The 16,342-nt window shown below is 42.0% G+C and overlaps 1 protein-coding gene across 10 annotated transcripts in view; it reads right to left on the reverse strand.

Annotated features, from left to right (window-relative positions):
• The window catches only part of svilb (supervillin b), a 138,221-nt gene that overhangs the window by 74,558 nt on the left and 47,321 nt on the right, over positions 1-16,342 (reverse strand). For 8 of the 10 annotated variants that reach the window (XM_060906130.1, XM_060906125.1, XM_060906123.1 and 5 more), the window contains 8 exons: positions 16,260-16,285; positions 16,089-16,153; positions 15,780-15,916; positions 10,650-10,745; positions 6,964-7,225; positions 6,651-6,737; positions 5,039-5,687; positions 919-1,387 (listed from right to left, as the gene is read on the reverse strand). In XM_060906130.1, coding sequence (XP_060762113.1) covers positions 919-1,387; positions 5,039-5,687; positions 6,651-6,737; positions 6,964-7,225; positions 10,650-10,745; positions 15,780-15,916; positions 16,089-16,153; positions 16,260-16,285 — 1,791 coding nt within the window. The remainder of the gene's footprint in view (positions 1-918; positions 1,388-5,038; positions 5,688-6,650; positions 6,738-6,963; positions 7,226-10,649; positions 10,746-15,779; positions 15,917-16,088; positions 16,154-16,259; positions 16,286-16,342) is intronic. The other 2 variants (XM_060906127.1, XM_060906126.1) reach the window with 2 other exon arrangements.

A 16,342-nucleotide genomic window follows, 5' to 3' on the forward strand; every position in this document is an offset into this window, starting at 1 on the left:
TGACCATTGGACCACTTTAAGCTGTACACTCCACAGAGTGGGGCTTTATGGAAGAATGGCCGGGGGGGGGAGCCACTGCTTAAAGAAAAATAAATTTAAAAAATTCGTTTGGGGTTTGCCAACTAACATGTGGCAGACTCCCCAAACACACAGAAGATTCTCTGGTCAGATGAGACTAAAATTGACCTTTTTGGTCATCATGGGAAAATGCCATGTGCGGCACAAACCCAACACCTCCCATCACCCTGAACACCACTCTACAGTGAAGCATGGTGGTGGCAGTATCACACTGTGGGGATGTTTTTCATCTGCAGGGACAGGAAAGTTGGTCAGGATTGAAGGAAAGAAGGATGGCACTAAATACAGGGCAGTTCTGGAGGAAAACCTGTTTGTGTTAGCCAGAGGTTTGAGACTGGGACGAAGGTTCACATTCCAGCAGGACAATGACCCTAAACATACTGCTAAAGCAGAAATCCCAGTGGCTAGATGTGCTAAGCTAATAGAGACATACCCCAAGAGACTTGCAGCTGTAATTGCAGCAAAAGGTGGCTCTACAAAGTTTTGACTTTTGGGGGGGGGGGGGGGGGGGGGGTGAATACCTATGTACACTCCAGATTTGTTTTTTCATCTTATTGTGTCACAATAAATAAAAAAAGTATTTGCACCTTTAAAGTGGTAGGCATGTTGTGCAAATCCATTTTAATTCCAGCTTATAATGTGACAAAACAGGCCAAGCACGAAGGAGGATGAATACTTTTGCAAGACACTCATGACATAGGTTCAATGAACCTACTAGCATGCACCAATGACAAACGCCTGGGACAATTTTATACCACACAACCCAAAGTCTGCTGTACACACGTCGGGATAATATCTTACAACAAATATCTTGCATGAGACCACAAATCACACACTCACCTCTCCTTGATTGACATTGACGTCATTGTCTCGGACTCTTCTTGGGCCACAGGAGAAGGCTGGGCTTGATTTGGTATGATGTACCGGGGCTTAGGTTGCGTCTGAGGTGGGATTTTAGTCTGTGGAGGGGTGTAGGAATGAGATTGAGTGGGGTTGATTGTCTGAGGGGACACTTTGGTTTGTATCTGCCCAGGGGATTCTGGGTTGATTTGTGCTTCTGCTGGTGGAGGAGACTGGAGGTATGGCTGGGGTTTGGGATGGGTCTGAGGTGAGGTTTGAGGGGAACTGTGAGAAGAGCTTTGGAAGTGTGGGTGAATTTTCTTCAGCTGGGGTTTAGGCAGAGTGCAAGGAGGACTGTGCTGCAGGTATGCAAGTGTGTGCGAAGCAGCAGTCGTAGTGCGTGAAGAGCTTTGGAAGGAAACGCCTGCAGTGCTCACGCTACACACTGAGGGACCAGTCTCAGGAACATCTACATAATACAAAGTGGAGAAGTACAAGTAACCTGTTTAACGTACACACAATAATTCTCATTGTAACATTCTAGCTGTTAAAGATTAAACTTGAAATTAACTAAACTTCAAAAAGGCCAAAAAATGTTGCTGCCCAAGAGTGTTCTGCAACACTACTCATCTAAAAAGTGGTTTGTATCTCTCTCTCACACACAATTATTGGCAGCCCTTGTAAAGATTAGCAAAAAGGTTTAGGAAAAAAAATAATCCACTTTTTGGGGAAGTAGTTTCATTTCACACATGGTGGTGGTGGTGTGTGTGGTGGGGGGGATCCAACTTTTACCTGAAAAATTTATTCAGAGAAAAACATCCTTCATCAAGAAATAATTTTCAAAAAAAAGCCACATGTGCCACTATTATTGGCACCCCTGGAAATTATAGTAAACAATGTAACTGAAGCATGTTTCCCATTTAAACTGCACATTTTTGAGTTGATCGTAGTGTGTCAGAACTTTCAAGCTGTAATCCATGATTTTCCTGAGGTACAAAAACATGAGGTGACAGACCAAACTGAATTAGTCATCCATCAACATGAGAAAGATAAGAGAACACAAACCATATGAGGGAGAAGTGGGTTGACTTTCATAAGTCAGAGAATGGTTATTTAAAATAATAAATAGCTACTCGCCTAAAAATGCCCATTTCTACTGTTAGGGCAATATAATGTTAATACCAGGTGGAACTGTTACAAACAAGGACCCAAGTTTATTTTACCACCCATGTCTAATGAGGAGGATGGTAAGAGGCAAATGAATAAATAAAATTCCCCATGGATTGCTGTTGGTGAATTACAACAAAAAGTAAAATCTTGGTTTCCAAGTCTCCAACAGATTATTTGGAAGGTATGCCGGGGCAGGGCTTTACTCTGCCAGTTAACCACAAACTTAAGTACCTGAAGTTTGTGAAACACTACAACAACTTTGGAAGCGTGCTCTACGGTCTGATGTAACAAAGCTTTTTGGCCCAAAAAAACCACCCCCAATGTGGGTTTGGCATAAAGAGAATGACTATAATGAAAAGAACCCCATGTAAAGCACAACATAAAATATGGTGGGCATTGTGATATTTTGGGTCTGTTTTTCTTCTAAAGGCCTGGAAACCTTGTTCGGGTACATGGCATCATGGACTCAATGAAATACCAGGTTATGGCCATCTCAGTCCCCTGACCTTAACCCCATTGAAAACCTATGGGCTGAGCTGAAGAGCATGCACAAGAGAGGTCCTAGGACCTTGGATGATCTGGAGAGGTTGTGTAAAGAGGAATGGTCTCGGATGTCTTGTTCTGCATCTCCAACCTCATAAAACGTTACTGGAGCGACTCAGTGCTGTTATACTGGCAAAAGGAGGTTGTACAAAGCATTACATGCAGGGGTGCCAATAATAGTGGCACCTGTGTTTGATAAATTGAGGGATTTGGTTTCCTCTGAATAAATTGTTAAAGGCTGGATTGTTTTTTTTTTTTTTCCCCCGTGTGATATGAGGATGCTTAGCAAAAGGTGGATTTTCTCACCCTTTTTTACTAATCTTTACAAGGTGTGGCAATAATCAATCAATCATCGCAGTGTGTGTATATGTAAAATCCAAAAATTTTGGGAAACCCACTTTCCAACTAAATTTCTCAGGAAATATTGGACAGTACAAACAAAAATATTACTGTAGGAGCAGGACTTTTTTTTTTTTTTTAAATATTACACTACCGTTCAAAAGTTTGGGGTCAGCCAGACAATTTTGTGTTTTCCATGAAAAGTCACACTTTTATTTCCCACCATAAGTTGTAAAATGAATAGAAAATATAGTCAAGACATTTTTCTGGCCATTTTGAGCATTTAATCGACCCCACAAATGTGATGCTCCAGAAACTCAATCTGCTCAAAGGAAGGTCAGTTTTATAGCTTCTCTAAAGCGCTAAACTGTTTTCAGCTGTGCTAACATGATTGTACAAGGGTTTTCTAATCATCCATTAGCCTTCTGAGGCAATGAGCAAACACATTGTACCATTAGAACACTGGAGTGAGAGTTGCTGGAAATGGGCCTCTATACACCTATGGAGATATTGCACCAAAAACCACACATTTGCAGCTAGAATAGTCATTTAGCACATTAGCAATGTATAGAGTGCATTTCTGATTAGTTTAAAGTGATCTTCATTGAAAAGAACAGTGCTTTTCTTTCAAAAATAAGGACATTTCAAAGTGACCCCAAACTTTTGAACGGTAGTGTACATTTCTATTTCAAAAGGTTTCTGAAGCACCCATGAATTTGGGGCGAGCAGACAAATGCTACAACTTGTGTTTGAGATACAGTACAAGCAAATGGTATTTCAGGAATACGCGGCAGAAAACGTTAAAATTTCACCACACGACTGGTTTTCCAAAGCAGCCGCAACTTACTTTATTCTTTAATTTGATCCAAAATGCATATCAGGTCTCTATTACAGAACTAAGCAGTGAAAGCAAACCAGCTAAAAAAAAAAAGCAAACTCTTGCTGAAAGTCAGCAGTTTAGCTCATCTACCCAATATTCAGTAACGTAACAGTCAAACTGATGTGCGCAATAAATCTTCTGCTTCTTAATACTTCCGTAATACTGGGGAAATTGGAGCAGTGACGGCCCATAATTATTCTCAGAGAAGCAAATACTTGGGGCGCATCCCAAATTGTACATTACCATACGAAATAGTACATCAGTACACCAGTGGCGTCTAAACTGTAGGCAGCCTTGAATTATCATTGAATGTGCATTTACTTGGCACTAACAGCCGAGATCAATCAGCGTGGTGGAGGACATGGCACAACCCAGATTACAAAAATGTGTTATCCCGGTATTATTACCACAGTAATCAAATACAGCCGCTCCCAAAAATATTTGCTCATTTATCATCATGAATGTATAAACAGAATTGGTCTTCAAGGCAAGACAAATCAAATCAAATAGGGACTACCACACACACTGACTGTCATGCAAGCTGTATTTTAAGATGCACGAGCACACTAGGCAGAGGATAATCGGATTGACTCCCTTCCGAGCCGACATCCAACACATGCACTGTGCAAGTTCACAGTGAACGCAAAAAGCACCGACAAGGTATTTTTTTTGCTCCAAATGTCTAAGTGTATAATATCAAACAAGGCTTCCGTTATACCTTGCTCGTGTACGATCCCCCCCCCCCCCCCAAAAAAAAAAACCCCGCTCACATTAGCTGTATTTTTACCTCTTCCATAAAACTCCTTTCATTCATTTTTCCTTGAAGCAAGCCAGGAATTTATTGCTGCATTTTTACTCGCATACTACCAAGAGCACTCTGCTCTATGTGGATAGTAACACTCCAGTAAAAAGCCTCCCACGTCCTTCACAACAGCGTTATTAGTTTGAGATTCTCGGGCACAGACAAAGAAAGCCGTGTGGGCTGTAGGGATATGAAATTATGCTAATCGTATTCAGCGGTGCTCTCTTAACCCAATCAGAAATGGGCTCCGCACATGTACAGGCAACCCAGAGTGACAGAGTGCAGCATGTGCATCAGAAACAATAAGGACACCGCAGAGTTAATTACAGTCCCCTGTTGCTTTATTTATTCACATCCCTTTCTCTCTATATCCCCCCGTCTCTTACCTGAGGCAACAACTTTGCTGTGCTCTGTCTGAACAGCGTCTGGCGAGAGGTAACCTTGTGAGATGAGGAGCTTGTCTTTCCCTCTCTCCAAGTCTTCCTGCCTCACTGTATCACGCTCCCTCTCCTTCTGGTTGGTCAGCCCCACCTCCCTCTCTCCATGAGTGCGTGACAGTGTGTGTGTAACAGTGTGTGTATGCGTGCGCTGATTAATCACATGAGGGGGCTTGGGTTCTCCTCTTTCTGCCAAACCAAGCGAACACCCATGATCCTCCTCCCGTTTCTGCTCATTGGCTGATACTCTAGCAGCCAAGCCCTTCCCTTGCGCTGGTTGGATCGGCCCCTCTGACGGGGGCAGAGAGCATATCTCAGGGGGGCAGGTTTCCCCACTCTCCATCAGGCTGAAACATCGAACACCCCTCTCATAAGCCGGAGGCTTATCGCGTGGCGACTGATTGGACAAAAGCAGATCGGGCTGTGCTGCTGGAGTAGGAGTGCAAGAGATGGCTGGGCGTGTCTCCGTGTGAACATCTGCAGGGATCACCATGGATAGGCTCGTCACCATGGCAACAGAAGCCTGGGAAGTGACCGCAGCAACAGAACGGACCAACGATGCAGAAAGGGGCTCCAACTTCAGACCTCCGTTCTGCAGCTATAAATTGGCAATTGAAAAAAAAAAAGGCACGACAACGGGTGTTAGTGCCTAGAGTGTTTCGACAAGATTTATGCACTGCACAAGCGCACAGTTCAGCTGAGAATGCATAATGTATCTGACATTCACATTAATATCAGAATGCCAAGAGGTAGGTACCGTAGAGGTGCACGCGCGCACACAACAAACAGATTACACAGAACATTCAAGCATGGCATGCAGAACAGTCTCGAAAGCAAATGCAATATATTCGGTTTCAATCCACTGCAACATGCATGCTATAAAATGTGGTCAGCAGATTAATGGAGAAAAGTATAGTTCTTAATGATACAACAATGTCCAGCAGAGCAGTGCCCAGTGCATTTATGGAAAGTATAAACACAAACCTATAAAATAAATAAATAATAATAATAATAAACTTGCAGTAGTTGTAGCAACAAAACACCAAGCTCTACTAGTTATAGTAGTAGTAGTAGTAGTAGTGGTGGTTGCAATGGTGGTAGGTAGTAGTAACGGTAACCATAGAGTTATATTGGTTGTAGTAGCAATAATGCAATTCGTAGTAGCATCAGTAACAGTAGCAGCAACAGAACTAGTAATAGTCGTAGTAGTACTAACAGCAGCAACAGTAGAACTAGCAGTAATCGTAACCATAGCCACAGTAGTTGCAGCAGCACCATTAGTAGCAGCACCAGCAGCAATTGCAGCTGCAGTATTACTTTAACAACTGGGTGAAAGGCAAAAGAAAGAGGTGCTATGATGCATCATTCACACTTTAGTCAAATCCGATGTACCTAAACAAAAACAAATCCTGTCAAAGCCAATGAATAGTGTTCAAGCAAACATTCATTGGGCAACTGATAAGCAGCAGGTATGCAATATATGACGATGCAAAACTGCCAATCTGAAGCTGTTATTGCCCCAGGACTAAGAAATTAGCCAAAAGTGGTTCATACATCTTACTTGATTGCTATGGGGTGGTACTACAAACCCCTCAGGCATGGGACTAGGATGTGCGTGACCTGATGGAGCTACAGCCTGCATTAGATCCTGTGAAAGGGATAGTGTTGTGATGCTCGAAATTGTGACTTATGCAAGATCGCATTCTTGGAATTTTCCAAAGATCCGTTCATTTAGAGCGAAACATCCCACCTCATTACACTGCTATAGGTTCATTTCAATAATTGGACAGTAATGAAACAATTGCACCCAAAAAAAAAAAAAAAAACCACACTTGCTGGAAATTCTGACATGTACCAAAAATAGCTAAATTTACCCGTTTTACTTCCCCCTGGGTGATGGGCTGGGTTTGGAACCGGGCATTTTGCCTGCGTGGCCGCAAATCTGCACATGCACCCTCTGCTTTTTGGGAAGGAAGATGGGACAGGCGGTTAAACAGAGCCATTTTCTCTGCCAGGCTCAGCGTTGACAGGTCGGGCTCCTCGGTCGCCGCCCCTTCTCCAGTCCCCACTTCTCCTGATGGCACTGCCGCCGCCTTCTCCTGTGGCGCAGAATTGGGGGCTGAGGGAGTCTGCATGCTGGGGGGAGACAATCAAATCACATCACTACAAGAAATGCAAACAGAATAGAGGATTTTGCAGGCTTGCGGAAGCACCACCAAGATGCATACATGCTCCAAAAGAACAGATTAAAAAAAAATTTAATAAGGTATGCATATTAATTAAAATTCATAACAAAGCGTTTTAGCATGAGGCATTGCTCAGTGAAAGAACCATGATATGGTAACCGACGAGTAGATAATCAGTGCCTGAGACACAATGAACTTCACCTCTACACTTGCAAGGCACAGATTTCTATTAATGCTTCACAACATGAAAAGTATGAACTTCAAAATTAATACACCATAATTAGCATTAATAAATTAAATCCTCTATGGACCACATTATGGAAACAACGCAAATGTGCAGATTTTGCTTTATTCTTCTAGTTAAAAAAAAACCCACAAGTTTGTTTTGTAACACATTTTTATAAAATATAATTTATACAAAAATGGACTATAATAATAAGAAGTTACATTTATACAGCGCCTTTCTCAAACTCAAGGTCGCTTTACATTGGTCAGAGAAAACACAAAAGTTGCTAAAGAGTGGCGAGTTTATGCACTGGTGGAGAAATGTTCATGAAACAAAGGTTTCGAGATGTGATTTGAAGAAAGGAAGAGAACAGCAGTCATGGAGGGGTTGAGGAAGGGAATTCCAGAGCGTGGGGGCCGTGGCACTAAAGGACCTGCCACCCAGGGTAGAGAGTCTAGTGCGAGGAACAGTAAGGAGATACAGCTAGAGGATCTGAGAGCACGGGATGGAGTATAAGGGGGTCAGGAGATCACGGATGTAAGAAGGAGCAAGGTTATTGAGAGCTCTGAAGGTGATTAGTATGATTTTATATTTAATTCTGGACAGAACAGGTAGCCAGTGAAGCGGAGAAAGAACGGGGGTGATATGAGCAGATGGTTTGGTGTGGGTGAGGAGTCTCACTGCAGAGTTCTGAATGTATGGTAATCTTTGAAGGGATTTAGTAGGGAAGCCAATGAGAAGGGAATTACAATAATCTAGGCGGGACATAATGGAGTGGATCAACGTAGTATTTCTATTTATACTACAACATAGTATTTCTCATCAAATCAGTATTGACTACATTTTTTTTAACGAAATTTTTAAACAGAGTAGAGTGGGGTAATACGCCCCCGGCCTGTTTTACCCAAAATAACCACCAGATGGCGCAAAGTTACATTTCTATTGTTGCTATGGACTGGCTTGACAACGGGGATATACAAATATCCACTGTGGATTGCATATCAGCAATGCAGTGGAGAGAAATCAAATTTCATGGTAAGTGATATAATTTTCAGATATCAGTAAAACTGTATTTAGATAGCTGCTATTTCGTCAGATATCACAGCTGTGTATGTGGTATGAGTAGACAAGTCAGTACGTTAAAATACATTAGGTATAAAAAGTTGAATCACATTTTGAAAGTAAGACCCTTTTTTGTAAAAGTGTAGTCTGTGGGGTAAAACGCCCCCTTAATGGCGGGGTAAATGGCCCCCAGGGGGCATCGTTTCCTTTTATCATAATTACTGTATTTCATACATTTCTGAATAGCAGATACATAGTTTTTAATAACATCTCGCTTACCTGGTTGAGTAAAGCAAGTAGTTTGAACTTAATATTAAAAATAATTGAAATAAAAAAAATTGAAATTAAAATGTGAGATATAATAAAATAATGCATCTATTCATTAATTCAGGGATATTTTCTTGTTTCTTTCACATTATAGGCTTAAGTAAACACTTTTGCTATCCAAACAGCTTTTTTTGAGTGAGGGGGCCTATTGCCCCACCTCAGGGGGCCTTTTACCCCACTGGGGGGGGGGGGGGGGGGGGGGGGGGGGTAAAAGGCCCCCTTGGCACAATGTTTGTTTTTGTTAAAAAAAAAAAAAAATTATTAACTTTAGGCAAACTTTAGGTGGCATTATTGTTCATGTCACTGTTGTCAAAAACTATGATTAAAACTAAAAACACATGGTTCATTTCAACTTGGAGAAAAACTGAATTTTCCTTAAGGGGGGCTTTTCCCCCCACTCTACTCTACTGCATTCGTGAAACTATTTGTATTTACTTTTAACCCGAGGCACAAAAGTATTCAATTAATTATGTTTACTTACATGGCAGGGAAGAGAGTTTGAACTGGATAAGAGAGTCCATCTTCATTTTTTGAAAGTGAACAGCGATTGATGGAATGAAATGATAAAATGCTCGGTCATTTAAAGAACAAACGGTCCGTCGAGAAGTGTTCTTTAAATTATAAATGAAACAATGAACGAAAAACCAAAACACCTGCATGAACCATTATACCACCTATGAGAAAGACTCAATAAACATTGACTCATATAAACCAACACCTTAACGTCTTTGTGATTGCTAGCTGGTAAAATTCCAAACAGGAGTTGAATAGCAAGTTTCAGAATTTACACCTGGAGAACAGAATTCAGTACAAGTTATGAATATATACTTGTAATGTACACACTGATCATTTATGTGAACTGTATTTTTAGTCGTGGATGGAATAAACCAAGGAGGTGTCCAATCGTATCCAGAAAGGGCCGTTGTTGGTACAGGTTTTCATTCCAGCGAAGCAGAAGCCACCTCGATGGTCTATGGAATCAGGTGTGGCTTCCGTTAAATGGGAATGAAAACCTGCAGCAACCCTTTGCTGATGAGATTGGACACGCATAGAATATTGGTAACATTTAAATAAGCTATTGCACTTGTCAATTTTGTGACTGAGAACATTACTTGTGGTGTATTAATGCTGAAATTCATGGTTCGCCATTAATGTTAGTTAATGGAACCTAACAAGCATTTCATTACAAGCTCCTATATACTCAAAGAACAGTTACTTGACATTTTCAACTTTTAGAGACTCTCAAATGCATTTTTTTCTTTTTTTAAATTGGCTGATCTTTAACATGTCACCCTCCCTAGAAAACACAGATACCTTTCCTCTCTTCCCTGGATTGCACATGGCTCATCTGGATGGCCAGATGTCCAAACCCCCAAAGCATCTGCAAATACATATTCTCACATTTGCTGTCTCTTACTTCGAAATACACAACCACTGCATTATTAAAAAGGTGAAATATTTCCTTCATATTACGAGTCCAAAATGGTATGGCAAGTCAGATTGCAGAATTTCACCAGTAGAGGGTGCCGTCCACAGGCTTTACCAAAAAAATATGTACTATAAACACCATTTCAAGATGCAGAGACATAGGTACAAAAAAAAAAAATCAATCAATCACACCAACTGGAGATTTGTCCAAACTTGATCAGTAGCGTAGCCATGCTGCAGACATGGACGCAAATAGGTATTACAGAAACGCACAAAACCACCAATTGCATAAGCTTATTGAAAGCCCTAAAAGCTCATAACATACAGGTACCTGAAGTTAGTCACTGTGGTGCTGACTACTGTGGGACTGGGCAACCTGGGGGCTGTGGTTTGAACAGTCGTGATTTGGGTGGAGGGAGCAGGAGAACTTTAGAGAAGAGAAATGGCAATGCCAGAGAAAAATCAGTGAAAGATGGACATGCATCCATAAATCCGTGACATAGGAATGAAAAACGAACCAGAGAGTTACTGCAATAACAATAGTCACTGGAATAGCAGACATAAAAAGCACCACAACGCATTGTTTTCCAAAAGAACCTGCACGAGTAGTTGCATAAGGATATAGATTAACGGTACTGACTGCAGTCATCGGAAATTTGTTCCCCCCCCCCCCATGCATGGCATTTTCTTATGTCCCACAAGATCATCATACAGACGAGATGTGATCATTTTGATGTGCTGAGGCTCACTTTCCTCCATTTTGGGACTGAATATCCTACCTCTTGGAGCCAAACAGTATGGCCCGACGGAAACAGCCGAACACAAGGAGCTTGAACTAATTAGCATAATTATGGAACTGGGTCACACCAAGATGGTGACGCATGGAAAACATTGCGACTCTGCATCGACCTCGGAGAGTTTTGAGTCGCAGGTATGTAATTTGTGGCTGCCAAACAGAAGACGAATACATTTTTTCTCTGTCACTGATTTTGTGTCGTTTTTCTCTGTCAGATCAAAATTCATTCAGTGTATAACTACACTCAGACTCCCCAATCCAAAGCAAGCGCCCCAAATTCTTCAGCACATTTCGCACCCATTTCATCCTTCAGTTGATTCCAGCGGTCGATTTGTCCCTTCACAAAATTTCTTGTAGACAACCTTTTGGTTGCTTTTCTAGCACGCTTTCTAGCCGATTCACTTTCATATTTTCCTTTTCTTTTTCGCTGGTGGGAGAGCGCAGCCCACCACGTTTGACCATGCCAACTTGTTTTGGTTAAAAGGCGGTCAAACACACCCTACAGTGGTCACGCAATATTGTTGCTCACTTGCTTCAGCAATCTCCAGAATCGTAAGACGCAGGACGCATTTTATCTCAGCAAAACGTTTACACACAGGATACACGAGGTGTGTGCAGCAGTGCAACTCTTCAATTTCAACTCGAATCAATACGAAACATCTCAAAACTCCAACAGCAACAGAAATGGAACACTTTTTTATTTGCCCAGAATTCAACTTTATAGTCAGAACCTTTAAGCTTTTGCTATATGCAGTATACCTAACAAATCCATTGTTCATGTAGATACTGAAACTTTGTATATTTAAAGTCAAACAGGTCCAAAATAGCTATCTGCTCCATCCAAGAAAAGCCTAGAATTTTATCAAGAAAAACTGAAATTTTCATGGTTACGCACCACAATGAACCATTCAAAAAGGTTCCATCAAGAAAGCTGCAGTGTCTTGCATGTCGATACACCTGCTTTACCTTTTCTACATTTTGTTGAGGCCAAGGGTAACTCTGAAGGAGTTGCAGAGATCAACATCTCAGATCAGCGAAACTGTTCACAAGATAACCAAAGTCTAGACATTGCACTACACTAAGTATTACGGAAGAGTAACGAATTATGAAATCCCATTTGCGGTTTCCCAAAAGTCACGTCAGAGACTCCGCAATAGATTTTTTTTAATCTTACAAGACCAAAATTGACCTTTTTTGCCCACGCAGTGTTCCATTTAGCTGAAATCAAACGTTTCATTACCATGAAAACACCACCTCCACGGTGAAGCATGGTGGTGGTACCATCATGTTGAGTTACCCTTCACCTCTTGCTTTTCTGCTAATGCCCTCCTTACCGGACCACTAACATTTGGTAACTGGGGTCCTCTAGGAAAGGTCAGTCGTGCTGTATTCTCAAATACATTCTTACAATGTAACATTACTCCACTGGATGTTCAAAGTTTTGGATGATTTTCAGAACAAAACTCTTACTGATCTTGTTCTAGAACTTCGCATCAGACTTGCTTTGACAGATCCTTAAGGCCAATTTATGCTGACAACCCAGTCCTTGCAGACGGTGTCGCAGATGGCGTCTGCGTAGCCCCCCCACCTTCGCAGACGCTCTGCGCGCACCTCCCAAAAATTGTGACCACCGCAGAAGCCTCGCAGACAGCGCCGCAGACAAGAGGGCTCTGATTGGTCCGCTCTACATCCGCTGTACACGCACTTCCGCTTCCCTACTTTCCCGGTTTGTTTTGTTTTCACAACCGGCATTTTTAAAAACACGAGCGAAGCTGGAGCAGCACGAAGAGCGGTTGATTGAGGAAGTACGTACATCTATACGACTCCAGTTCTAGTCATTATTAAAAAAAAAAAAAAGTTCTAGTCATTATAAGTAACCGGAGGATAAACAACTCCACTAACCACACCCACCAACTACTCCTAGTGACTTTGCGCCCCCTTGCATTGTGCCGGTGAATAACATTGCGCACACCTATTACCCCCCGCTCAACAATAAATTACAACTGTCTGCGAAAAGCTATCTGCGAAAAGCTATCTGCGAAAGCCTTGTCACAAGAGCATGCAGAGGCCTTTAGTCTTTACAGTGCTGGTTGTTTAGGCGTGTTCTCAAACAGTCATTCCAGGAATGGATATACAGTTGTGTTCAAAATAATAGCAGTGTGTTTAAAAACGTGAGTAAAGCTCAAAATCCTTATAATAGTTTTTATTTCCATGCATTGGGAACACTGCACATTATATTCTACATCAAAACATGAAGAAAAATGTATCAATATTTTAAATTACTTTACAGAAAATGAAGAAAAATGAACATTGGGCTGTTCAAAAAAATAGCAGTGTCTGCATTTTTCATTACAAACTCCAAATATTTACTGTATAAACTGAAAAAATCTTAAGGATTTAGTATTCCTGTGAATCACTAAACTAATATTTAGTTGTATAACCACGGTTTCTGAGAACTTCTGGCACCTGTGAACAGGTATTCCAGCCCAGGATGATTTGACAACATTCCACAATTCCTCTGCATTTCTTGGTTTTGCCTCAGAAACAGCATTTTTGATATCACCCCACAAGTTTTCTATCGGATTAAGGTCCGGGGATTGGGCTGGCCACTCCATAACTTTCATTTTGTTGGTCTTGAACCCTGATGCTGCTCGCTTACTGGTGTGTTTGGGGTCGTTGTCTTGTTGAAACACCCATTTCAAGGGCATTTCCTCTTCAGCATAAGGCAACACGACCTCCTCAAGTATTTTGATATATGCAAACTGATCCATGATCCCTGGTATGCGATAAATGGGCCCAACACCACAGTAATGCCGCTTTTCCACTACAAACGCGGCTGAGTCGCGCTGAGTCGAGCTGAGCGGGGCTGTTGGAGTTGCATTTCGACTACAACCGCGCTGAACCGTGCTGGCTGGAAGTGGGTGGACACATTGGGTGGAGTTAGCGAAAGTGGGTGGACGTCAGGTGATGTTAAGCAGCGCAAACAGTGACATCAGTGATCTTTTAAGCGGTAGTCTCACGACCTGAATAGTAAACAATAAACATGGAGGACATGGAGTCGTTAGTGTTGCTGGTCTTGGTTCTGTGGCTTGTTGTCACCGACAACGCGGACAGATACTGGCAAGAGCGTATAGATGAGGCGAGGCGCATAAGGCTTCAGAAATTCTCGTAATTCGTAATTCTTCTCCTTCCGGGTTTGCGGTGTTTACAGATCCCAGCGCGCTCGCGGGGCATGTGAGGACACTCCTCCTCACCAATCAGTGCACAGGGGAGTGTCTGCTCACGCCCCTAGCCTCACTCAGCTCGCTTTGGCTCGCTTCAGCCCCACTCCAAAACGGTGCGAGTTTTAGGGGCTAAGCAGGGCTGAAGCGAGCTGAGTCGTGCTGGTTTTTGGTAGTCGAAACGCGAGCCGTGTCGGGCTGAAGTGAGCTGAAGCGGGCTGAAGTGAGCTGAAAAAGGGTAGTGGAAAAGGGCCATAAGAGAAACATTCCCATATCATGATGCTTGCACCACCATGCTTCACTGTCTTCAGAGTGTACTGTGGCTTGAATTCAGTGTTTGGGGGTCGTCTGAAAAACTGTCTGCGGCTCTTGGACCCAAAAAGAACAATTTTCCTTTCATCAGTCCACAAAATGTTTTTCCATTTCTCTTTAGGCCAGTCGATGTGTTCTTTGGCAAATTGTATCCTCTTCAGCACGTCTTTTTTTTAACAGTGGAACTTTGCGGGAGCTTCTTGCCGATAGATTAGCTTCACACAGGCGTCTTCTAATTGTCACAGTACTCACAGGTAACTTCAGACCATCTTTGATCACCCTGGAGCTGATCATTGGCTGAGTCTTTGCCATTCTGGCTATTCTTCGATCCATTCGAACGATAGTCTTCTTTTCTCTTCCACGTCTCTCTGGTTTTGCTGTCCATTTTAAAGCACTGGAGATCATTTTAGCTGAGCAGCCCATCATTTTCTGCACTTCTTTACAGTATACGTTTTACCTCTCCAATCAACGTTTTAATCAAAGCACGCTGTTCAACGACCCATGTTTCTCAGGTTTTCAGAGAGAAATGCATGTACATACGGAGCCCCTAAAGGGACATGGAATAAAAAAAAAAAAATCAAAGTAAAAAAAAAAAAAAAACTATGTACTTTTCCATGTCCCTTTAGGGGCTCCGTATGTACAACATGTGCTGGCTTCATCCTTAAATTAGGGCCACCTGACTGACATCTGTTTTTTCACAGAATGAATGATCTCACTAATTAAACTCCACACTGCTATTATTTTGAACACGTCGCTTTCACTTAATTATTCGATTACACAGACTCAGGAGCATGCATATCATGAATGTTGGGTCTGTTGGTTTTCTATGACTCTACTACACCTACTGGTAAATTATTTGCCATGTAGTAAGATAATTTCCACCAAAAACAGTGATTGATCTGGTTAGTCGTGTTGGACTGCTATTATTTTGAACACAAGTGTATTTGTGTTGAGAAAGCATGACATTCAGTTGCACACATTCAGCTAATCAAGTGACTTCTGATGGCAAGTGGTTTCACCAGAACTAACTTAGAGCTTTTTAGTTTTACAAATAAATAATGAAAATACATTTGCAAACTGATTCTTTTACGGTACATTTTGTGTAGTAGTGATATTAGGAGAAGTGGCCTACGTTGCAGCGATGACCACTTCCTCTGTGGTAACAGGCTGGGTTCTCGAGCGGTCCTGTGTTCGCCTGAGTCTCCGCTCCACTGCTGCGTTACGGGATCGAGGTTTGGGAACGCAACTTTCTGCGGTTTTTTCAAGCTCCTGAAACATGACGGCAAAAAAAAAAAAGTAACATTAAAGCAGGCACAGAAAGTAAGCCTCTGAAATATTGCGATGGTTTTTGACAACGGCTATAAAAAGTACTCGTCTCAGTCTTTGTCAAGACTACACCAGGCTACACAACTGAGTCATATAAACTATAGAATTCTTATACCCTGAAGAGGGACCTCTTGGCAGCTACACTCATCTTTGCTCGCTCATCCAACTTCTCTTCATCCACTAGAGAAATAAAGTGGGTGGTTGAGAACGAGTTTTTCAGGTACATTCACTGATCTTTTTTGTCTGTCGTATTGGGAAAACAATCCACGAATGGAGATGAGCTCACCTTCTGCCTTTTGGAGCCCCAGAGACCTACAAAGAACAGCAAGTAAAAGCAATAAGTACAAAGTACCAGTGAAAGAAACTGAT

The sequence above is a fragment of the Neoarius graeffei genome, chromosome 23 (genome assembly GCF_027579695.1).
Source record: "Neoarius graeffei isolate fNeoGra1 chromosome 23, fNeoGra1.pri, whole genome shotgun sequence".
Classification (NCBI taxonomy): Eukaryota; Metazoa; Chordata; class Actinopteri; order Siluriformes; family Ariidae; genus Neoarius; species Neoarius graeffei.